Below are 26,033 nucleotides of genomic sequence, written 5' to 3' on the forward strand. Positions count from 1 at the left end.
TTTGGAAGCAATGATGCTGAAGCTGAAACTCCAGTACTTTGGCCACCTCATGCGAAGAGTTGACTCATTGAAAAAGACTCTGATGCTGGGAGGGATTGGGGGCAGGAGGAGAAGGGGATGACAGAGGATGAAATGGCTGGATGGCATCACTGACTTGATGGACGTGAGTCTGGGTGAACTCTGGGAGTTGGTGATGGACAGGGAGGCCTGGCGTGCTGCAATTCATGGGGTCACAAAGAGTCGGACACAACTGAGCGACTCATCTGAACTGAACTGAACACCATTAAGGAATAGATAATAACTGGGAAGTTATTCTTGTTACTTTTAAAACTCAGATTAAATATCTGTTAAAAGTACTGATTCTGTAATTCTGATGAGTACCACCCAGGCAGCTCTGCAATATGACATAAATAATAACCTTTGCTCAGAAAAAACACGGCAGAAGTATCACTCACATGGTCCGTTGTCAATGCAGCACACAGTGAAAATGGTCAAAGGAAATTTCACGATTTCTCACTGAACATATGTATTTCTCTAAGTCATTGCAGGTCTTTTCATAGAGCACTGGAAGCGAAGAGCAAGAATTTCCCAATGAATGGACACACAATGATGGGATAACTTGAAAGGAAGAGACAAAATTCCTATGAATGTGTCAAACCTACCAAGTCTCACTTTATATGACTGCTTCATCAGCAAGTAATTTTTGTGGGAACTGGCACGGCAGCTGGCATTTCTTGTAGAAGCAATGCTTTTTTCAATCATACCGTCTGCTTGTTTCCAGTACCATTTTACAGATTGTAGCCACCTTAAAATTTAAATTACGTATTACTTAGACAGAACATGGAAACACTTCCTGAAATATCAAGTACTTCAAAATACAGAAAATTGTATGTGCCTTAAAACTTGCACATAAATGAATAGGCCCTAGAGCCAGATGACCTAAGATTGAATCCCAGCCTCCTTACCATGGGCTAAGACTTTCTGTTGAATCACAAAATCTCTCTGTGCCTTGTTTTTCATATTTAAAAGGAAATAATAATAGCAGTCAGAAAACTATCTAATAGCAGCAATTAAAATAATAAATCATAAAGGTTTTTGGCCATCTAAGACAAATCAACATATGCAAAGTACTTAGAAAGGCACTTGGCAAATCAGAGTCTTTGCTATAATTGTTGTTAGTGGGCAAAGATCTAGCACAGTGGAAAAATGATATGGAGCTTTCAACTAATAAGGCTTCCCTATCTTTCTAAACATCTGCAAACTGGGACAACATAAGCAGTCTCAAGGTCCATGGCAGACTGTGTCAATACATGTGTGTGTTTGTTGCTCAATCAAAGTGTCTGACTCTTTGCGACCCCACAGACTCTAGCCCACCAGGTTCCTCTGTCCATGGGATTCTCCAGGCAAGAATACTGGAGTGGGTAGCCTATTCTTTCTTCAGGGGATCTTCCTGACCCAGGGATCGAAACTGGATCTCTTGCATTGCAGACAGATCCTTTACTGTCTGGGCCACCAGGGGAGCCACTATACTCTTTTAATTTTATTTCTTTGCAAAAGGAGAAAGAAAAAGAAAAATAAATCAATCACTTCTGGTGAGCCTTTTTTGAGATACAAGGGAAATTTCCTACTCAACTGAAGATCTGGCTGGGGGAACCCTTGGTTTTTTCCTTTACAGAGCGTGGCCTTGCTCAGCACCTGCCAGGAGGGGTGAGTTTATTCCCTGAATATTCAGAGATAAGGTAAGAGATTCATCAGGTGGTTATGGAACTTTCCAGAACACATATAGAAAAGATAACATTCAAACATTCAAAACAGGTAAGTATTCTATCTAGACCGAAGCTCAGGCCTACTCAAGTCAGATGCTCCGAGTTGCTGATGGTGGTGGAAAGGGCCAGGAAGGGGCAGCGGATAATGAGGAGATGCTCCCAGATTTCTGCTCCAATTTCCCCACCAAGACTGTGGACCTATTAAAGACAAAAATGCTCCATTAAAAATGAGCAGGAGGTCTGAAAGATGTCTTTCCAAAGGAAACAAACAGATGGCCAATAGTTACATGAAAAGATGCTCAACTTTACCCATCATTGAGAAATGAAAATCAAAACCACGTGAGATATCACTCACACCTGTCAGAACAGCCACCACCAAAAAGAACACAAATAAAATCTGTTGGCTGGAGGCTTCCCTGGTGGCTCAGTGGTAAAGAATCTACCTGCTAATCCAGGAGACACAGGTTCAATCCCTGATCCAGGAAGATCCCACAAGCCATGGCACAACTAAGCCTGCACAGCACATCAATTAAGCCTGTGCTCTAGAGACCAGGAGCTGCAACTACTGAGCCCATGTGCCACAAATGAAGCCCTCACGCCCCAGAGCCCATGCTCCACAACAAGAGAAGCCACTGCAATGAGAAGCCTGCACACCACAACTAGAGAGAAGCCCCACTCGTCGCAACTAGAGAAGAGCCCATGCAGCAGTGAAGACCCAGCACAGCCAAAAACTAAAAATATAAAATAAACAAAAATATTTTAAAAAGCAACCTGAACGTCCATTACTCTGAGACTAAGTAAACACATTTAAAAAAATATTGTCGGCGAGGGTATGGTGAAACAGGAACCCTTGTACACTGTTAGTGGGAATGTGAGATGGTTACAGCCATTCAGAACAGTACCAGAGGCTCCTCAGTTCAGCTCAGTTCAGTTCAGTCGCTCAGTCGTGTCCAACTCTTTGTGACCCCATGAATCGCAGCACGCCAGGCCTCCCTGTCCATCACCAACTCCCGGAGATCACTCAGACTCACGTCCATCGAGTCAGTGATGCCATCCAGCCATCTCATCCTCTGTCGTCCCCTTCTCCTCCTGCCCCAATCCCTCCCAGCATCAGAGTCTTTTCCAATGAGTCAACTCTTCGCATGAGGTGGCCAAAGTACTGGAGTTTCAGCTTCAGCATCATTGCTTCCAAAGAAATCCCAGGGCTGATCTCCTTCACAATGGACTGGTTGGATCTCCTTGCAGTCCAAGGGACTCTCAAGAGTCTTCTCCAACACCACAGTTCAAAAGCATCAATTCTTCGGCGCTCAGCTTTCTTCACAGTCCAACTCTCACATCCATACATGACCACAGGAAAAACCATAGCCTTGACTAGACGGACCTTTGTTGGCAAAGTAATGTCTTTGCTTTTGAATATGCTATCTAGGTTGGTCATAACTTTCCTTCCAAGGAGTAAGTGTCTTTTAATTTCATGGCTGCAACCACCATCTGCAGTGATTTTGGAGCCCAAAAAAATTAAGTCTGACACTATTTCCACTGTTTCCCCATCTATTTCCCATGAAGTGATGGGACCGGATGCCATGATCTTCGTTTTCTGAATGTTGAGTTTTAAGCCAACTTTTTCACTCTCCTCTTTCACCTTCATCAAGAGGCTTTTTAGTTCCTCTTCAATAAACTAAAAATAGAACTGCCATATGATCCAGCAATTCCACTTCTGGGTATTTATCCAAAGAAAACAAAAGGATATATACATCCCCCATGTTTATTGCAGCACTATGTATAACAGCCAAGATAGTAAGCAGCCCAAGTGTTCACTGAAGGATGAATGTATGGGTAAAGAAACTGTAGTGTGTATACATAGAATGGAATATTATTTAACTATAAAAAAAGAATGAAATCTTCCCATCTGTGATCATGGAAGGACGTCAAGGGCATTATGCTAAGAGAAATAAATCAATAAGTCAGACATAAAAAGACAAACAATAATTTCACATGTGAAATCTTAAAACACACATACACAAACAACCTCAAATATATACAGAACACATATGTAGTTATAAGAAGTGTGTGTGGGAGAAGTTGGTGAATGGCTTTTGTTTGTTGTTTTAGTTTAGATTATTTAGACTGAATAAGTTAAATAACTTTCCAGTTGATTTAAAAATAGCAGATTTTTGTACTCACATGTAGAGTTTATGTTTTAAATAAATTTTGGTATTTAAAAAATAATTAGCAGATGAAAATAAGACCTGGAAGCTTGAATCATCATCATACATGGTTTCATATTTGCCAACCATGCCAAGTTTATATAAACACTGACAAATTCAGCCAACACAAAATCCTAACACACACTTTCTTTTAATTCCCATAACCAATCCATCAATAATTCCTCTGTAACTCACTTTCCAAAATATCTTTCAAATCTAAGCATTTTCTCCACTTCCATGGCCCCCAGGTCATCCACAATATCCTTCTGGCTGACCTCCCAGCTCCCCTGGGCCCATCCCTGCACTCTTCACGTCATAGCCAACAGACACGTCTCGAGGATGAACTCAATCAGGCCATGTCCCCAGTTACATTTTCTCAATATCTTCCCACTACATGCAGAACAAAATACAAACTCCTGAACAGGGCGAACATTGTGTTGGGGGTTACCACCCCCACCAGCTGGCTCTCTAGCCTCATTCCAGCCCCTCTCCCTTCATGCGCTTACTTCTCTCCAGACACACTGGACTTTGCTTTGTCGCCTGAACACAAATTTCCTACCCCAGAGCTTCCACATACACTGTTCCCTCTGCTTAGAATGCTTTAACCTGCTTTTGGACTTGTAGAGTTCAGCTCAGTGTTACCCACTGGAAGACTCTTCCCACCAGCACTGCAGAGCTGCCCTCAGGCTGCACCCATCCCCCACCTGGCCATCATCACAGTCAGACAGGCGGCCCCTTCTCACCACCATGTGCAGGGAAGTGGGCTGCCACAGTCGCACTCTGCTCAGCTGTCTGATCCTTTGGCCCAGTGAGTCTGTGGCTCACACCTGGGCATTCCCACACCCATAGTGCCTGGCGTTGTGGAGACACTGCTTCTATACTTGCTGAATTCATGAATGCCCTTTGACCTGATAAAGCAAATGGAACTAGACTTAGGGAAGATCCTCAGAAGTGGTGTCAACTTATAAAATATAAGTTTTCATCTATTTTTGCCATCCAAATGTGAATTTCTGAGCCCTGAGGACGCCCTGGAACAACAATACCTGCTATCTGTCAGCCATGGAGCTGCCACCACTCCCTATGGTGAGCAAGGAAATAAGGATGTGAATAATCAAATCACAGGACACAAGTTTTAGTTAAAAGCTAAACATGTTGAGAGTTATGTTTCATTTGGTGGGAATTTTTAGGGCTTCAAGTCCAGGAGACAGCGTCTCAAGTGACCCTGAGAGAACTGCTCTGAGGAGACAGGGAGGGGAGGGGAGGGTGGGAAGTCAGGTAATATAGAAGCTTGCAACAAGGGCCAGGTAGTCTGAAAATCAAAAGATTATTGCTAATTAGGGAACACGTCCTATAGTCCATGGGGTCGCAAAGAGTCAAATATGACTTGAGTCACTGAACCGAACTGAACTGAGGGAAGATGAGATATCTCATTAAGGAAATGCACTTTTCTGTGTATGGGAAGATGCAAGAGCCTGGGCTCACTGAAATCATCCCTTTCATACGCATCTCAGCTATCCAGGGCCACTGCCCTGTGATTTGATTATTCACATCCTTAGTTCCTTGTTTACCATAGGGAGTGGTGGCAGCTCCATGGCTGCCAGATAGCATGCACTGTTCTTCCTGGGCACCCTCGGGGCTCAGAAAGTCACATTTGGAGGGCCAAAATAGCTGAAGGCTGTGGCACCCTTGTCTATGATATGGCAGGAAATACTTCATCTCACAGTGGTTTCCTTTAAACAGATTACACTGATACCTGGCAATCAACTGGAAAGGACTTACTATCACAGTTATTAGATAATTTTTTTTAAATTCCCTTGCCCATTTGGTTTGGTAGCTCAGATGGTAAAGAACCTGCCTGCAATGTAGGAGGCACAAGAGACCCAAGTTCGATCCCAGAGTTAGGAAGATCCCCTGGAAAAGGGAATGGCTACCAACTCCAGTATTCTTCCCTGGAGAATTCTATTTATTATTGACTTCCCAGGTAGCACAATGGTGAAGAATCCACCTGCCAGTACAGGAGGCACAAGAGACACGGGTTTGATCCCTGGTTGGGAAAACCCCCTGGAGGAGGGCATGGCAACCCACTCCACTACTCTTGCCTGAGAAATCCCATGGACAGAGGAGCCTGGCAGGCTATAGTCCATGGAGTGGCAAAGAGTCAGACACGACTGAGGGACTGACCACACACAGTCAGATAACACACCACTCAGCTGAATGGTGGCCTTACAAGTACACATGGCACTCTTCCCTGACTCTGCCAGAAGAGCCATCAGTCTCCAAAGACCTCCAGCTTTACCCTTACATAAACTATGGAAGCTGAGGTACCCCATGTCACTTTATTTCAGAGCTTGGAAATGAGAGTACAGTTCAAGGCTGCTACTGCTAAGTTGCTCTAAGTCACTTCAGTCGTGTCCGACTCTATGTGACCCCATAGACGGCAACGCACCAGGCTCCCCTGTCCCTGGGATTCTCCAGGCAAGAACACTGGAGTGGGTTGCCATTTCCTTCTCCAATGCATGAAAGTGAAAAGTGAAAGTGAAGTCACTCAGTTGTGTCCGACCCTCAGCGACCACATGGACTGCAGCCTTCCAGGCTCCTCCGTCCATGGGATTTTCCAGGCAAGAGTACTGGAGTGGGTTGCCGTTGCCTTCTCCAACAGTTCAAGGCACTGGAGTGCAAAGACAAAGCTGTTGGATGTTTTGCAAATGTGAATATTCAAGGCCTTCAAGATGCAATGTATACAGATTGAGCAGAAATAAACACAAGAAGTCAGCTTCAAACAAATCAAAAGTACAGCCTTCTTGGTGGCTTCTAGTTCACACAAGAAAAGTTAAGTGAAATACAGGCTTATTATCATTTCCCCTTTAAGCCGAAAGCCCCTTAGAGCAGAATTCTTCTATAATGCTGTAAGCCTCTCTGAATAAATACTCTTACTTTGCTATAAAAACGTTCTCAGCACCCTTCATTTGCCCTATAAATGTCTATTTTCCATCCTGCTCTCTCTGCCTTGGGAAACTGAGGCTACTTCAAAAGGGTTCTGGGGTTCTCTAGGTCCATCGGATTTGGCCAAATGAGAGCCTGGGCAAGAGACCTGAGGGGAATGAGGATGAGATCTTAGTGCCACCAGCTGTCTTCCTGGCAGGTTGCCCTGAGCCAGCTGTGCCCTCCTGCCCGCCCACCCCTACCCCCCGCCACCCTCACTAAGGCAGCTGCCCTCCCCAAGTGGCCAGCACACACAGAACCTCCCTGTGGGCCTCAAGGACCACATCTTTGCCTCGTCCCCTTAGGGAAAGTGGTGGGCTCCTTGCCTGGCATTCCTGCACTAACCTCACAGTGCCCCCTCCCTACTATACACACACCTTTGGAAAATGCTCTTCTTGCACTGTTCTGTTTTGGGTATGTCGTTGGTTTCCTGCTGGCATCACAAGTGAAAAGATAACTCATGTAACTGACATCCTTGCTAGAGGCCCAATTCTTTGCTTTAGGGATCAAATATTGGATTTTGGAATCTCTGCCCAGGAACACCTATGTCCTGGTGGTTAGTTCTGCTTCCCTGAAACCGTGATCACCACAGACAGCTCCTGTGCCTTCCAGAGGCCCACAGACACAGATACCCAGTCCTAAGCCAGAACAGGAAAACGGAGCCTGAAGACAGACTGGTGTGGTTCACAGAGAGGCCAGTGTCCCCCGCCACCCAACAGAAACTCCACACAGACGACAAAGCCCTGAAGCAGCAAACTTCTTCAGTGTAGCGCTGACGCAACCAGGAAACCAACCCACAGAAACGACCCCAAGCCTACCTCATCAAATCTGATGTATCTGATCCTTTTCACCCACAGCTGGTGGTACGGAGCCAGCAGCAGAATTTCAAAGCAGGCAGGCACTGTGATGAGCACGCGCAAACAAGAACACTTTGAGCGCTTGCCACATACAGATGTGCTTCTAAGAATATAAAAGAGAGAGTTAAAACTCCTAAATGGAGCTGCTAATAGCTCAAATATGATACTGTTTCCGAGAACATTTCACTACAGCTGCAATGTATTTTTCTGAATACTATGAAACTGCAATTTTTGTAGGTCTAAATGGTAAAATATGAGATTTGAAGTTTAAATTCTTATTTATGAGCCATCAAGGTAATAACAATAGAAGGAGTTAAATGTCACAGATTTATTTCTTCAAAATCCGATCCTGAGGTTCAGTTTAGGTTGAAAAATGTTAAATGTTAAAAAATAACAATGATGGGGTAACTTCTCTGGTGGTCTAGTGGTTAAGACTTCACCTTCCAATGCAGGCGGTGTAAGTTTGATCCCTGGTGAGGGATCTAAGATCCCATATGCCTCACAGCCAAAAAAACAAAACAAAACAGAAGCAATATTGCAACACATTCAATAAAGACTTTAAAAATGGTCCACATCAAAAAAAATCTTAAAAAAATAAATAAACAATTATGGAAGTTGGGACAGGATGTTTGTTTAGCTTTAACAATTTTCTGTGAGTTCAGTAAGGAGGAAAACTGTTTGATTTATTTAACACCAGAAGTGCATCCATAAATATAACATTTGAAACCATGACGAGCATCCTTCTCAACAAGAAAGATCAAGAAACAGTTATTCTGAATGGAAATCGGAGCTTTTACTTTTTATACTATGGTGTTTTTCAGATCATTTTCAATCCACTTATAAACCAGATGATGCCTTTTGTAAATTCAAGAAAATTACTTGTACAAAACCTTGGGGAGGTACCGCACTTCTACTAAGACAGACTTCTGAGTGCTATCATGTACGTCAGTAACCAAGGCATTAGTTAGCGTGTGTCCTACCTGAGAGTTCAGGACATCATGATAATAGTCCCAGGTGAAAACACCACACAGACTTTCCTTTATTTGGCAGATTTTTGTTAAAACGATTCTCAACGGTTGCTGCCGCTTAATTGAGAAGGGCCTGATTGATAAAGAAAGAGATTCGTTTATCATGTGACAGATTTGAAGAATTGATGTTTTTGAATTATGATGTTGGAGAAGACTCTTGAGAGTCCCTTGGACTGCAAAGAGATCAAACCAGTCCATCCTAAAGGAAATCAGTCCCAATGTTCATTGGAAGAACTGATGCTGAAGCTGGAACTTCAACACTTTGGCCACCTGATGAGAAGAACTGACTCATTGGAAAAGACCCCGATGCTGGGAAAGATTGAAGACAGGAGAAGGGGATGACACAGGATCAAATGGTTGAATATCACTGACTGAATGGACATGAGTTTGAGCAAGCTCCAGGAACACGTGATGGACAGGGAAGCCTGACGTGCTGTGGTCCATGAGGTTGTAAAGAGTCAGACATGACTGAGAGACTGAACTGAATCATGTGACAGAGCACCGGTAAAACCTCAGAGAACAACAGGCTCTGTCTGAAAACACGTGCTGCTGGGGGCAGGGGCAGGGGCTTCATAACCTCTTTCTCCTCCCGTTGCCCTCATACACCGACCCACAGGCTGTCTACCAGCTGTGTGACTACGCCTGAACCTTGGTCATAGCCGCAACCTAAAGTAAAATGGGAAAAATGGCTTCATCAGAGACAGAAACACAAAGTGTTGCCACACACGAGAAACAAACAGCTGCTCCCTGGGCAATCAAGGCTTGGAGAGAAGCCGTGAGTCTATTTAGGAGAATGGCCGAGGTGGGCTGTGGGGTGGACATGTGGTCCTTGTATTTGGGGGTGGCCTCCAGACCTCCATCTGTGAGGGATCCTCACCCCAGACCAGGCAGGTGGCGGCCAGTGGAATCTGAGTATGTGCAAACCCACACATATCTCTCTACTTCATACTTTATGCCCCTAGAAAGTTTCACCTAGATTAAAATGTAAACTTTAAAACATAAGCATAAAGATACTAGAAAGTGAACAATTTCACATATTTTCATATATTTGAGCACACACATGGCAAAGCTAAATGGAAATACTGATAAATCTGACTACACAAATATTAACAAAATACCATTAATACAGTTGCAAGATAGTAAAAAGACAAAATGACACAGGTATATTGATTATAATTTGGAGAGAAAAAGAAATATACTTATTACATACAGTTCTGGCCAATCATAAAAAGGGAATTCCCCTTCACTAAAAGAAAAAGAAAATGGGCAGATTTCATGAACAAGTAGCTCATGAATAAAGAAACATCAATGCCCAGAAATCATATGGGAAGACTCTCTGGTCAGTAATCACAGAAATTCAGATTTAATATGAGATGGAAATTTTTTATCAGCATGGAAATAAAATTTTAAAATCATAGGAATGTTGTTAAAAAATAGTAGAATATATACTTCCATACACTTCCAGAGGGAATAAAAATAGATTTAAACTTTTAGAAGAGTAATTTGGCTTCTACACTTTTGTTTTCTAAAACTTTTAGAAAAGGAATATGTACTGTGTTGAATTACCAATTCCACTTCTGGCAAGCTTAATTTTTCTTGATGTATTTTTTATTAATTTCTTACTATGAACACTTACTGCTTTCACAAGTGTGAAAAATGGAAAGCTACAGTAAAAACTAAAGTGCTAATTTCATTTAACATGTTGATCAATCTGGTTCTGAGTCTGACCCTAAGTCATTCAACACTACATTTTCCTATAAACATCAATAAAATGGAGTGAGATCTCATTTTAATCTGTAGAATCAAAGTTATGTCAACTAACTCTGCCTTTCTTAAGAGTAATCACATTAAAAACAAGGGGTTGTAAATGAGGATATGCAAACTTATACTTCCTGGAAATCAAACTTTCATCTAAATAACAAAGATTTTGTTGTTAAGTTTGACTTTAGGTGGTTCTAGCCATAAAACAAATATGGCAAAACCACTGGGCGTGAGGAACAGGCCAGGAACTGACGCCCAAGAGCAGACTAGATACGCCCCATGGAGGGCAGAGGTGATGTGGGGTCCTTAGTGACTCCACACTGCCCAGCAAAATGGAGGTGCCTCGCTCAGTTACAGCAAAAAGCTGAACAAAAAGGCTGCAAGTCCACTCTCCCTCACAACCCTCCAAGGAGAGTGTTACTTTAGGCTCTCAAACTGGAAGGAGAAAGCACAGAAGATAAAGTAACACTCACGCAACAGAACAGACTGGTGGTTGGTGCAGATGGTGGGTGGGAGGGGGGCAGGGGAAAGTGGGAAGGGGTCAAAAGGTACAAAATTCCAGTTGTAAGTCAGTCCTGGATGTAATAGTGACTATTCCTAATAACACTGTATACCTGAACAACATTGTGTACCTGAAAGCTGCCAAGAGTGTAGTCCAAAGTTCTCATCACAAGGGGGAAAAGGTATAACTGTATGAGGTGATTCATGGTAACTAGAATTATTGTAGTGATCACGTCACAATATACACCACTACTGACCTTTATGGTGTATACCCAAAATTAATATGTTACATGTCAATTTTACCTCAATAAAAATTGAAAAAATAAACTGGAAAAAAAATAAAGTGGGTAATCTACCAGATGACCATGGGCTTATTTCAAAAAAGGAGGTTCAGGAGTAAATGAGAAAACTTACTTTATTGTTACCTTAGTGGGGGCCACATCCACGAGCACCCCCTTGTCACCTGGGAACAACCCCCAGCCCTGGGATGTACCTTGGTGGGGGCCGCATACACGACCACCCCCTCATTGCCCTCATGCAGCACCCTCTCCATGCAGTAGTAGGAGGCTTAGGTCTTCCCAGAGGACTTTGGGGCTGAGATAACTGCAGACTTGTTCTTGTCCACGATGTCCAGGAGCTCTTGCTGCAGATTCAGAGCACTGTCACGTCAGCACCAGGTGCAGCAACAGCAAAACCAGTACGTGAAGACACCCCCCTCATAATTCCCTTCTAATGGCACCAGGGCAGGTGTGGGCTCTAGCAGCTTGTTTCCCTTGGGGGTCGGTGCCACACTGGGCCCCTCCCCCAAGCAAGCGACCATTAAGAGCAACTGTCAACCAGCCACCTGCGTGGTCCTTCTTGGCAATTGGTCATGGCCCACCCCCCCTCCACCTCTTGTGTGTAAAAGGAGTCTGAACTGGAACTGAGGGAGATGGTTTTCCGAGACACTAGTCTGCCATCTTCTGGGTCTGCTGGCTTTCTGATTAAAATTCTTATCCCAACAACTTGCCTCCCGACTTACTGACTTGCCGCAAGCAGAGCGAGCTTGGGCCAGTAACACTGTGCCGCAAAGCAGTGGTTGGGAGCTGAAAACACGCCAAGAGATCCTAGAGAACTTGTGAGGAGCTCACTGCCTCTCCCAGCAGAGAGGACCACAGTGCTTTTGAGCATACAAAGGTGGGCTTTGTGTGAAAAATGGAGACTGAGTCAGAACAAGTCTGATGACTTGTCATTAAGTGCACCTTGGCTTAGAGAAATGAAGACCTAAGAATATGTATTTTTGTGAGGGTGAAAAAGTAGCTGAATAGAAAAAAAAAATCAATAATTAGCATTTTACTACTTATCTTCTCCTTTGTAAAAAGAAGAATGGCCCTACTTTAGAGGGCCTGTGGGTCCTTCATTAAAACAGATTCTCATCCTTCAGCCTGCGCTTTCGTTCATCAAAATGATGACTCATCAAAGGATAGAGAGACCATGTGATGGGCAGAAGACACAATAGTCCTCCAAAGCCCACCCTACTCGCTATCTGAATCCAAGTCCACTCTGGGCTGCACCTCAGAGTGAAGGCAGCATCAGCAGTGTGGTGTGTGTAGGATTCCTGGAAGCCCTCGGCAGCCCCAGGCCTGCCCTCAGGCAGGAAGGACCTGGGCCCCGCTCCGAGCAGCAGCAGAGAGCCTGTGGGCGACCAGCACCGCCAGCACCAACACAAGGAGGACAAAGTCGGATGCTGGTGAGACAGCCTGTGAGAGTGAACCTCTGAAATGGCTCTCTTGTAGGTAAGCATGTTTAATTCATAAGGTTGGACCAATGCAGAAACGCGTCCTTTTATTCTTAATTTTATATCCATCAATATTATTCTTACACATATTTATAGAAAAGCAGTTACTATGGTCCCAGATATCGGCTGTAAATACCTAAATGACTGTCTATACTGTTTAACCTCCCTGAATCTCTGTACACTTTTCTGTATTTACACAGGAACCCTACTGACTCAGGGGAACCTTGGAGGCTGCTCCATATGATACAGTCGGAACTTCAAAGACACACATGTGAATCCACCAGAACACCTCCAAGAAGATGGTCCACTTACAAAAGTGGATGATATGGAAAATTCACTTTCTTTAAGTGGGAAAAAGTTCACATTTGACATTTCCTGTAGCAGTTTTAAATGACATGATTCAATATTAAGAATTTCATGCCAAACATGATATGAAGAACTACAATCATGAGTAGCTTCTGAGATCAGATTTAATTATACAATAGAAAACTCAGGCATTACCTGCCAGTTGTCAGGAACAAAGTCCTGAACTCTGGGGTCTGGATCTTTCCTCTCTTCATGCACCAGATGGTGGCCCATGAACTGCAGCTAAAACCGGGCTGGCCCAAGGCCCACTGTGAGTATTTGTCCTTTTTCTTCTCCTTTATGCCCTTTCCTGTGACCTGTATTAGTTTAAAAGCCCAACTTGAAAGTGATTTTAAACTTTAACATCATTTAAGTGATCAAAATTATTTATTTTATTTTTAAAATAAAATGACTGAAAACTAATTTTTATCAGAAAAGCATTTTACCATCTTTGAAATTTTGAAGTACTTATTGAAAAAATCTTCTACCATCTAAATCATTATCTTAACTAAGAGTAAATAGCAGACATCAAGATTTTCAAATACCCATCACAGTACTTGAGCTACAATCTGATACAAAGACAACTGAACAATCACAATATAGCTTTTAGTGTTCTCCTAGAATTAAACACAGGACTAGTTTTAAGGGTCTGCAGAGACTATCTAATATTCAATTTGCTTGTCCAGAGAAGCATTTGTAAAATGTTCCAGTTCTAGGTTACTTGGAGAAGGAAATGGCACCCCACTCTAGTACTCTTGCTTGGAAAATCCCATGGATGGAGAAGCCTGGTAGGCTACAGTCCATGGAGTCGCAAAGAGTCGGACACGACTGAGCGACTTCACTTTCACTTTCACTTTTCAGGTTGGGGCATCTGGATTACTAATAATGATTAAGAACTTGAAGCTAGTATTTTCAATAGAAAAAGTCTGCCAGGAGGTGACTGTACAAGACACTTTCTGTACACCTAACAGCTGCTCTATTAAAATGGAGCTCTTCTGAAAACATCATGCACTGGATGCAAAGAACTCCCCAGCTCCTTGAACCCTGAACACCGCAGGCACCTGGCTATGAGTTGCCGGTCTGCCTCCTGCCGAAGCTCTGGGTATTTTTCCATCACAGAGCAGATCCTTTTCACCATCTGCACAGCTATACTTAAGTCTTCCGTGGTTTCACCTTGGTAAAGAATATACAACAAAACTGTTTTAAAAGGCTATCAAAAATAACAAATGTTTGATTATCCAAGATTAGTCACTTGGCCAGTCAACCTGTCCCAATTAAACTCACTATTTACTCAGAATTAATGGAGGTTTTGGAATACAGAAAACTCAATAAAATTAAAATGCAGCTATATACACTCCATCACCCTCCATGGATAATTGAGAGGTAGCCATGTAAGTGTTGGAGAAAAAGAAAAATCTTGTAGTTCATGACAAAAATAAGGTCATTAAAGCCCAAATTGGTCTAAGTTCAGAGGAACACAAATCTTTCTCCAACTAGTATTTCCATGCCTTCTCTACTATATTCAAAGAAAAATACTGAGATAACTTTAACAATCTGGCTAAAACTTGGCAAGATGTATTGAATCCTAACAGTGACCAGACATAAATATGTGGTGTAAACATTAAAGCCTTTAATTCAACGGATCTGTAACCCCACTGGACCCAGACTTGGCTAATTCCTCTCCTGTTTTTAGGTCACAGACATACTCTCTCTTCCTCCCCACAGCTGGCTTTTTCATACTTCACATTTAGGGCTGTTTTGATCCCCTCTTTCTTCCAATCAACCTACACTTTATTTACAAACATTACCAAACACTTACCAATGCTATAAAGGCTACAAAAGAGCTTTAACATGGATTCTCCTTGCAGCCCCTGCTGCCCCAGGGGGTAAGCCACTGCTAATCCTGCTCTCTTTCACAGCCACCATCTGCAAATCCTGACACAGCCTCTTAATTAGAGCGATGCCAGAGACCAAGCCTTGTGCTTTTTGCTGTGGCAAGGTCCTCAGGAAAGACTGACTTTGCAGGTAGGATGGAAGTTAGTATAGAATGTCGGGGAGTGACCATGTGCTTCTTGGATTCGCGTGTGGAGACGATCAAAACAGATCACCGAGATTCACTCGGAAGAACAGTCAGTTGGTGGCGTACTGGCCCCTGGTCATGTCATCTGCCACCAACTTGCATGTCTCTACCCAGCTGTGTCTCTCCCTCATCTGCTTCTTTCTACCTCTCCTTTTCATTTCTCCTGTCTACTGTGGCAGTTGTAAAGTAGCACATAGAAACTCAGCATGCCAGGCAAACGCGGCCGGAGTTTTGCCCAAAGAGAAATGTTTTCTCTTCACACCTCAGAGACAGATGACAGGCTCTTCTTGGGAGTCCAGCTGCCCTGTGGGTCCCCTTCCATGCCCACGATTCTCTAAATAGCTGTCAACTCTGGGAATCGATTTTAATTTTTTATTGAAGTGTAGTTGATTTATAATGTTGTGCTAATTTCTCCTGTAGAGCAGTGACTCAGCTACAAATACATTCTTTTCCATTATGGTTTATCACTGGATACTGACTATAGTTCCCTGTGCTCAACAGCAGGACCTTGCTGTTTATCCACCCTACATATACTAGTTCGTATCTACTTTTTTTTAATTTAAATTTATTTATTTTAATTGGAGGCTAATTACTTTACAATATTGTATTGGTTTTGCCATACATCAACATGCATCCGCCACGGGTGCCACGTGTTCCCACCCTGAACCCCCCTCCCACCCCCCACCCCGTACCATCCCTCTGGGTCATCCCAGTGCACCAGCCCCAAGCTTCCTGTATCCTGCATCAAACCTGGACTGGCGATTCATTTCTTATATGATATTATACATGTTTCAATGCCACTCTCCCAAATCATCCCACCCTCTCCCTCTCCCACAGAGTCCAAAAGACTGTTCTATACATCTATGTCTCTTTTGCTGTCTCACATACAGGGTTATCATTACCATTTTTCTAAATTCCACATATATGCGTTAGTATACTGTATTGGTGTTTTTCTTTCTGGCTTACTTCATTCTGTATAATAGGGTCCAGTTTCATCCACTTCATTAGCACTGATTCAACTGTATTCTTTTTAATGGCTGAGTAATATTCCATTGTGTATATGTACCACAGCTTTCTTATCCATTCATCAGCTGATGGACATCTAGGTTGCTTCCATGTCCTGGCTATTATAAACAGTGCTGCAATGAACATTGGGGTACACGTGTCTCTTTCAATTCTGGTTTCCTCCGTGTGTATGCCCAGCAGTGGGATTGCTGGGTCATAAGGCAGTTCTATTTCCAGTTTTTTAAGGAATCTCCACACTGTTCTCCATAGTGGCTGTATTAGTTTGCATTCCCACCAACAGTGTAAAAGGCTTCCCTTTTCTCCACACACTCTCCAGCATTTATTGCTTGTAGACTTTTGGATCACAGCCATTCTGACTGGCGTGAAATGGTACCTCATTGTGGTTTTAATTTGCATTTCTCTGATAATGAGTGATGTTGAGCATCTTTTCATGTGTTTGTTAGCCATCTGTATGTCTTCTTTGGAGAAATGTCTATTTAGTTCTTTGGCCCATTTTTTGATTGGGTCATTTATTTCTCTGGAATTGAGCTGCAGGAGTTGCTTGTATATTTTTGAGATTAGTTGTTTGTCAGTTGCTTCATTTCCTATTATTTTCTCCCATTCTGAAGGCTGTCTTTTCACTTTGCTTATAGTTTCCTTTGTTGTGCAGAAGCTTTTAATTTTAATTAGGTCCCATTTGTTTATTTTTGCTTTTATTTCCAATATTCTGGGAGGTGGGTCATAGAGGATCCTGCTGTGATTTATGTCGGAGAGTGTTTTGCCTATGTTCTCCTCTAGGAGTTTTATAGTTTCTGGTCTTATGTTTAGATCTTTAATCCATTTTGAGTTCATATCTACTAATCCTAAACTTCCACCCCATCCCTCCCACTCTCCCCCATGGCACCCAGAAGCCTGTTCTCTATGTTGGTGAGTCTGTTTCTGTTTTCTGGGTAAGTTCATCGTGTTGTATTTTAGATTCCACATATAAGCAACGAGGAATGGGTTTTAATTCGCTTATGAATGTGTTCTATCTTTGCTCTTGGGCCCTCTCTGAGACTTCATTGTTCCTCAATAAAAGGGGTAATAATACTTGGCACGGCAAATCACTTCAGTACTCTTGCCTGGGAAATCCCATGGACAGAGGAGCCTGGCAGGCTACAGTCCACGGGGTTGAAAAGAGTCAGACATGACTGAAGTAAGTGAGCTTCAGTCATGTCTGACTGAAGCTCCTTTCTCAATAAGAAAGTATGTAAGCCTTTAATAAGAGATGAGTAGATAATTTACAAAAGAAAGACAAATATTGATAAAAGTGTCCAACCTCTTTAGTAATAAAGATGATGAGATAGCATATTTTTACTTTCAAATTAGCAAAGTATATTTTAAGGTTAATAGCACTGGAAATCTGGAGAAGGAAATGGCAACCCACTCCAGTGTTCTTGCCTGGAGAATCCCAGGGACAGGGGAGCCTGGTGGGCTGCCGTCTACGGGGTTGCACAGAGTCGGACACGACTGAAGCGACTTAGCAGCAGCAGCAGCACTGGAAATCACAGGGTAAGTCTGTGGATCACAGGATAACTCTTCCATTTTGCCAAGGAGGACAAATAGGTACAGAGTTACTGCAAAGACATTTAGCAATATGATGCTTTTGAACTGTGGTGTTGGAGAAGACTCTTGAGAGTCCCTTGGACTTCAAGGAGGTCCAACCAGTCCATCCTAAAGGAAATCAGTCCTGGGTGTTCATTGGAAGGTCTGATGCTAAATCTGAAACTCCAATACTTTGGCCACCTCATGTGAAGAGTTGACTCATTGGAAAAGACCATGATGCTGGGAGGGATTGGGGGCAGGAGGAGAAGGGGACGACAGAGGATGAGATGGCTGGAGGGCATCATCAACTCGATGGACATGGGTTTGGGTGGACTCCCGGAGTTGTTGATGTACAGAGAGGCCTGGTGTGCTGCAATTCATAGGGTCACAAAGAGTCGGACACGACTGAGCGGCTGAACTGAACTGAACTGAATGATTACCATAAGCATGTTGATACTTTTGGATTGACTATTCAAGTTCCAGGTATGTAGGTTAGTGAGCTATACAAAATGTGTACAAAGATTTATGCTCCAAGACATTCAAGTTATTTGTTAAAGCCAGTTTTCAAACAATTAAATATTCAGCATTAGAGAGCTATCACACATCCATAAAAATAAATTTTTAAATAAATAAAATTTTAGAATTTTTTGACAATCAGCAAAAGTGGTCTATTAAAGTCTATTATTAATATATTTGTCTGTTAGTTAATATTATTTTGTGTGTGTGTGTGTGTGTGTGCTCAGTCATGTCCAACTCTTTGCAACCCCATGGACTGTAGCCCACCAGGCTGCTCTGTCCATGCAATTTCCCAGGCAGGAATCCTGGAGTGGGTTGTCAGTTCCTCCTCCAGGGAATCTTGTCCACCCAGGGATAGAACCCATGTCTCTTGTGTCTCCTGCACTGGCAGGTGCATTCTTTACCATTATAGTGATATTAATTTCCCAGTTTGACAAATGTGCCTTCATTATATTAGATGTTGACTTTAGGGAAAGCTGAGTGAGATGTATACGGAAACTCTACTATTATTGCATATTTCTTAATAATTAAACAATTCATTCAAATAAGAAGCCTTTTTTAAAGCTTCAGTACTTCTTCCATCATAGTTTTCCATTTTAAATTTCCAAAAAGACGTCCTAAAGCTAAAGCTTGGCATTCCTCCAGTTCCTCCATCAGTGCCTTACAAGCATTCTCAATGTTCTTTTCATTCTGCGAAAGGAAGGCAAACCACATAAATAAAACATTCCATTACTCTCCAATTATAGAAAATCACATATTGAAGATAATATTGTTACAATATATTTCTAAGTAAAAAAAAAATACACTAGTGTAATTCAGTTCACTCACTCAGTTGTGTCTGACTCTTTGCAATCCCATGGACTACAGCACACGAGGCTTCCCTGTCCATCACCAACTTCTGGAGCTTGCTCAAACTCCTGTCCACCAAGTTGGTGATGCCATCCAACCATCTAATCCTCTGTCATCCTGTTCTTCTCCTGCCATCAATCTTTCCCAGCATCAGGGTCTTTTCCAATGAGTCAGCTCTTCACATCAGGTGACCAGAGAATTGGAATTTCAGCTTCAGCATCAGTCCTTCCAATGAATATTCAGGACTGATTTCCTTTAGGATGGACCGGTTGGATCTCCTTGTAGTCCAAGGGACTCTCAAGAGTCTTCTCCAACACCACAGTTCAAAAGCATCAATTCTTAGGTGCTCAGCTTTCTTTATAGTCCAACTCTCATATCCATACATGACTACTGGAAAAACCATAGCTTTGACTAGATGGACCTTTGTCAGCAAAGTAATGTCTCTGTTTTTAATATGCTGTCTAAGTTGATCATAGCCTTTCTTCCAAGGAGCAAGCATCTTTTAATTTCACGGCTGCAGTGATTTTGGAGCCCAAGAAAATAAAGCCTCTCACTATCTCCATTGTTTCCCCATCTATTTGCCATGAAGTGAAAGGAGTGGATGTCATGATCTCCGTTTTCTGAATGTTGAGTTTTAGGCACCTTTTTCACTCTCCTCTTTCACTTTCATCAAGAAGGTCTTTAGTTCTTCACTTTCTGCCATAAGGTTGGTGTCATCTGTGTATCTGAAGTTATTTATATTTCTCCTGGCAATCCTGATTCCAGCTTGTGCTTCATCCAGCCCAGCATTTTTGTATGACGTACTCTGCATATAAATTAAATTATCAGGGTGACGATATACAGCCTTGACATATTCTTTTCCTGATTTGGAACCAGTCTGTTGTTCCATGTCCAGTTCTAACTATTGCTTCCTGACCTGCATACAGATTTCTCAGGAGGCAGGTAAGGTGGTCTGGTATTCCCATCTCTTTCACAATTTTCCACAGTTTATTGTGATCCACACAGTCAAAGGCTTTGGCATAGTCAGTAAAGCAAAACCAGATGATTTTCTGGAACTGTTTTGATGATCCAGCAGATATTGGCAATTTGATCTCTGGTTCCTCTGCCTTTTCTAAATCCAGCTTGAACATCTGGAATTTCACGTTTCACATACTGTTGAAGCCTGGCTTGGAGAATTTTGAGCATTACTTTGTTAGCGTGTAAGGTGAGTGCAATTGGGCGGTAATTTGAACATTCTTTGGCATTGCCTTTCTTTGGGATTGGAATGAAAACTGACCTTTTCCAGTCCTGTGGCCACTGCTGAGTTTTCCAAATTTGGTGACATATTGACTGCAGTACTTAACAGCATCATCTTTTAGGATTTTAAATAGCTCAACTGGAATTCCATCACCTCCACTAGCTTTATTCTCAGTGATGCTTCCTAAGGCCCAAATGTAATTATGGAGTATTAACAATGTTTTTAAAGCCTGCCAAACAGCACTAGTTTGTTTTCACCAAATTAATCTTTGTCTAGACCCATTTCGTTTTTTAACAACATTCTTCTTTCTTCTTTCTTTTCAGTCGCTCAGTCGTGTCCGACTCTTTGCGACCCCATGAATCGCAGCATGCCAGGTCTCTCTGTCCATAACAACATTATGATGGTATAATTAACATGATAGAAAATCCACTCACTCTAAGGCTACAACTCATGGCTTTTGGTAAATTTACAAAACTGTGTACAATCACTGTCACAATCTAATTTTAGAACATCTTCAACATCTCAAGAAGAAACTATTTGCCCATTTAATGCAATATATTATATTAGAAAAAATTCAAACATAAGCAGAGAGAACAACATAATCCCCACCCAGGTAATAAGCATCCAGCCACAGCCATTAACATATCACTTTATGTGCATTCCACATAGTCCTCAAAGTGATCAATGAAATAACCTCTGTAAGATGAGTGTTCACATAAATTATTTTACCAAAAATAAATCCTCCTTTAAAAAATACTGTTCTTATGGAAAGTTTAGTAAGGAAATTTTGTTAGGACTCTTTAAACTCAGATTCAGAAATTGCACTAACAGAATAAAATGAGATATACTGATTATACGAATCCTTATCACTATAAAATTGTTTTAATTAAAAAAAGAACCCAAGGCTGTTCCTGCTCACTGCAGGCAACTAGAGTTAGAAATAGTTTAATGACTGAAGCTCTAATGGAAGAATAGTAAACTATCTTATGATGGGTGTCTCCAATGTCCAGAGGGGTATGACCCTAAACTCAAAAAAAGTAAGAAATATTAATTGACTCAAAAATCATTTTGATGATATGTAGAATTATCTTCATATTCTAAATTCACTATAAGTAGTGAAAATTAGACAGAAACCAGATTTCTAAAATTGGTGAGCATTTTTTGAACTCTCAAAAGTATATTACAGTCATTACCAATTTTACCAATACAGCAAAATAATAAGATCACAGGATTAAAATTCTAAATAATTTGAAAATTCTGTTAATGATTTTCTGTTAGGAAATAATTTTATGTCAGGGACTTCCCTAGCAGTCCATTTATTGCTAAGGTCTCTGCACTTCCAATGCAGGGGGCATGGGTTTGAACCTTAGTCTGGGAACTAAGGTCCCACATGCCACACAACATGGCCAATATTTTTTTTTAATTTTCTTTTTAAAGTAGCATGCATTTATTTGGCTACATCAGGTATTAGTTGTGGCACATGGGATCCTTCGTTTCGGCACACAGACTCTCTAGTTGTAGCATTGGATTTAGTTGCTCTGCAGCATGTGGGATCCTAGTTTCCTGACCTGGGATCAAATCCACATTCCCTGCATTACAAGGCAGATTCTTAACCACTGGACCAATTTTTTTGAAAAGTTGTATTTAATTTATTTTCCTTCACCAAATTTCTCCGTTGTTGTCTCATTAAGAGCTGCTGTAGTCACCACCCTTTCACTAGTACATGGATGTGTGTCTGGCCTTCCTAAGTGGAGGCAGAATGACACGCCACACTTAAGCACTGGGGTCAGGCTGCCTCTTTTCAAATCCAGGCTCTATTACTCATCTGGGGTTGACAATGGGCAGATGGGGCTTCCCTAGTGGCTCAAACAGTAAAGAATCTGCCTGCAGTGCAGGAGACCCAGTGCAGTCCCTGGGTTGGGAAGATCCCTCTGGAGAAGGAAATGGCAACTCACTCCAGTATTCTTGCCTGGAGAATCCCATGGACAGAGGAGCCTGGCGGGCCACAGTCCATGGGGTCACAGAATCAGACACGACTGAGCAACTCTCACACACACACACACACACATACACACACACACACACAATGGGCAGATTATTTATTCAAGTATCTATTTCATGATCTGCAAAACACAGATGACATTAACACCTCCCTCACAGCGTCACTGTGAAGGTTAAACAAAGTGATCCACAGAAAGTGCCAAGCACTACTATTATAACAATAACTTCCCAGTAGAAGACAGCATTTTTATTTTATTATTATCATTTCTATACCTCTCTGTTAAACCTATGATAATTTCCATAAAACAGGTTAAAATAAAACCAAGTCATGTAATATAGAAAACTGTGAAATTCTAAAAGTTTGTCTTTCAGGTGGAAATTACCTTATGGAAAAACATCTGGTTTTTGTACTTGCTCTGCATAAAGTACACATAAAATAGAAAGATATCAGATGACTGGCCAGAGAAGAGTACAGCATTGACCTTCATTGACCAACAATCAGAAAATATGGACAACTGCCTTCCAGGAAAGTGATCCACTCTTGTGACAAGCACCCAGAAAAGGTTGTTTGAACATAAATGTTGGTATTATGCTGAAGATGGAGGATTAATGCCGTTCTCGGGGCACGAAGTTCCCGGAAGTTGAAATGTGCATGCTCAGCATCCTGGGAGGATGGATAGATAACTGTGAAATCATCATTTCGTTCTCTAGCTTCACTGGTTAACATATACCATGGAAGCCTTTAAAGGGGGTTCCAACACAGTCATGTTCTGATTCACAGTCAGGAAATAGACCTTTGACTGTCATTTTGCAAATACATCCACAAACCCCAATTTGGGTTTGAATACACGTGTCTCCTTTAACTCAGAATTTACCACACTTTCCCTTCCCACTCTAATTCTTTTCCTCTCCAATCACACTTCAAAAAAAGAAAGAAAGAAAGAAAAATACTAAAACCAAATGGTGGCTACAAATCATCCACAAGGAAAGATAGGGTGGATCACTCTGTAGGGATGGTCTCAGGTTATCCAGAAGTAGCACTGGTTTTTATCAAAAGACCACAGCTTGTGCACTGCTTGCAAGCAGTCAGCAATGTTCAAACACTTAAAATAATGTCGATCACAAAACAACTGGACAGGCATGCACCAAAACCTTTAGGGGTAGAATGAGAAGGAGGTGGTATTATACACATATGAACTTAAAAGTGCTAAAATTTCACTAGCCAAGTATCTTCCCTCAGAGGTATTTACTGCAGAACAAATAAGAACAGAGCAACGCCAGTGAGTTTGGCCTTCCTCTGGGCTCAAACTGCTGAGTTTTGAAGACAGAGATGGATTTACTTGGAGTTGGGAGGCTAGACTGGAGACCAGCTTGGCCACTCTCCCCCAGGGTCCCGTATGTCCTCACAGGAAAGCTCCAGGGGGTCAGAAAGAGAGAAACAAATATCAAATTATATTGATTACACATGAAATCTAGAAAAATGATAGAGATGATCTTATTTGCAAAGCAGAAATTGAGACACAGACATAGAGAACAAATGTATGGACGGAAGAGGGGAAGAGGGAGTGGGAGGAGTTGGGAGATTGGAACTGACATTTATACACTCTTGATACCATGTATAAAATAGATGACTATTGAGAACATAGTGTACAGTTCAGAGAACTCTACTCAGTGCTCTGTGGTCACCTAAATGGGAAGGAAACCCAAAAAATAGGGCATATATGTATATGTGTAGCTGATTCACTTTGCTGCACAGCAAAACCTAACAATTTTGTAAAGCAACTATACTCCAACAAAAATGGATAATAATAAATAAATAAATATGAATGTTCTATATCCTCAATTAAAATGCAGAGATTGTCATAATAGATAAAATGCAAAAGCCAAAAAAAAAACAAAAACAAAAAGTCCTCAACTCTCAGTCATTCTGAATACTGGGATTATGGGTAACAACTTTTTCTGCTATCCCCTCTAAATTTTCTAAATTTTCATTGGTCTATTTCTCTTTGAAAAAAGCAAAAATAGACTACTTACAAAACAATGTCACTGTAGGTTTCAGTTCTCAAATCACAGAAAAGAACCCCACTGTTGCATGTTACCTTGAATAAAACAATGGCAAACTGTCCTCCTTAACTAATTAGATTTATGAGGTAGCATTCAATCAGGTAGAAGAAGGACAGGTCTTGTCCAAACCACCATGAGGGCATGACGGTCTCTGAGCCCACCCATGTGTCTACATGGGTACTCTTTTTCCTCCTAACAGACACTTTACTAGTTTCATCTCTATGAGGAAATTCATCTCTACACAGCCGACAGGACAAACCTGGTCCCTGGTCCCTGGTGGTGTAATGGCTCGGACTCAGCACTCTCCCCGCACTGACCGACTACAGGCTCTGGTGGGGACCCAAAACCCTGCTCCAAGCCACTGCAGGCTGAGGCCCACTGAGACCAGCAGCCTGGGGGGCCCATACTGCTGGCCGTCAGGAGGAGGGCAGGCCACAGTTTAAGGAGTCTGCTGTCTCTACAAGCTGGCGAAGCAAGGAAACGGATTCTCCTGGAGAGGCTCCGGGGACCAGCACTCTTGCACCTTGACTTTAGCCTCATGGGACTGACCTGCAGAACTGTAAGGAAATGCATGGGTGCTGTTTCAAACCACTAAGCTGTTGTACTTTATCACAATATTGTAAACTAATATGGTCAGAAAGTGATAATGCATTTATCAGCAGCAGAAATATGGACTTTGTGTTATAATAAGAGGTAGCATTAGCCAAAGCCACTGTGTGTCCAAAATATGCTGACCTCTTTGCATTTGTTCCCACAGTAACCTTCATAACAATGCCATTAGATATGCACTATTATTTTTATCATTTCATAAATGAGATTAAAAAAACTTAGAAGGGTAACAGCAGTAAATGGCAACAAGATCCAACACCTGTCTGGCCCGCAGGTCTGCCCAAAGTTTTCTCTGTGACCTGATCCACCCTTCAAGCTCCTCAACTGAGAGCCTTTCACTGAAGGACAACTGATTTCACTCTGGCTTCTCCTTTGGCTCACTTGTTGAGATGGGAAGTGTTTCGGTATGTGCTGGGGTCCTGCCCCGGCTGATCCAGGGTATTCGAAGCGGGGACGGCGTTGGCGACCTATTTATTTAAATATTTTATCAAAGATATAAAGAGTAATAGGATGAGGATAGCTCAGTAGGAAAATTCAGTAGAGAAAAGAAGCTGAGTAGCTTGGTTTACACGGGAGACCAATAAAATTTCAAGACAAGAAGCTTGCACCACTTACGTAGGCCGCGCAGGCGTCCTTCCATTCTCCCGAAGGAGAGGAGACACTGAGGCCTCCCCGGTTGGATCTTAGAAGACCAGGCATAATTAGTAAGCATGGCGGGTTCCGCGCTCCAGATGGAGACTCAACCAGAGTGAGAGAGAGAGCGACATGGGGAGACCAGTATTTCGAGAAACTGATCCCAATTCTTTATTTTCCAGAGTCTGTTTTTATACACTAAGATGTTATACAAAAGTCACGTGGGGACAGCAG

The 26,033-nt window shown here is 42.1% G+C and overlaps 1 protein-coding gene across 1 annotated transcript in view; it reads right to left on the bottom strand.

Moving 5' to 3' along the window:
• The window catches only part of DDX60 (DExD/H-box helicase 60), a 59,253-nt gene extending 34,553 nt beyond the window's left edge, over positions 1-24,700 (bottom strand). Inside the window, 12 exon segments of the mRNA XM_027550816.1 lie at positions 436-481; positions 484-564; positions 663-828; positions 1,851-1,964; positions 7,771-7,881; positions 8,790-8,849; positions 8,851-8,910; positions 11,593-11,742; positions 13,378-13,531; positions 14,232-14,394; positions 22,986-23,157; positions 24,593-24,700. Of these exon segments, the coding sequence (XP_027406617.1) occupies positions 436-481; positions 484-564; positions 663-828; positions 1,851-1,964; positions 7,771-7,881; positions 8,790-8,849; positions 8,851-8,910; positions 11,593-11,742; positions 13,378-13,531; positions 14,232-14,394; positions 22,986-23,157; positions 24,593-24,700 (1,385 nt within the window).
• Between the last annotated feature and the right edge of the window lie 1,333 nt (positions 24,701-26,033).

This window comes from Bos indicus x Bos taurus, chromosome 8 (assembly GCF_003369695.1).
Source record: "Bos indicus x Bos taurus breed Angus x Brahman F1 hybrid chromosome 8, Bos_hybrid_MaternalHap_v2.0, whole genome shotgun sequence".
Lineage (NCBI taxonomy): Eukaryota > Metazoa > Chordata > Mammalia > Artiodactyla > Bovidae > Bos > Bos indicus x Bos taurus.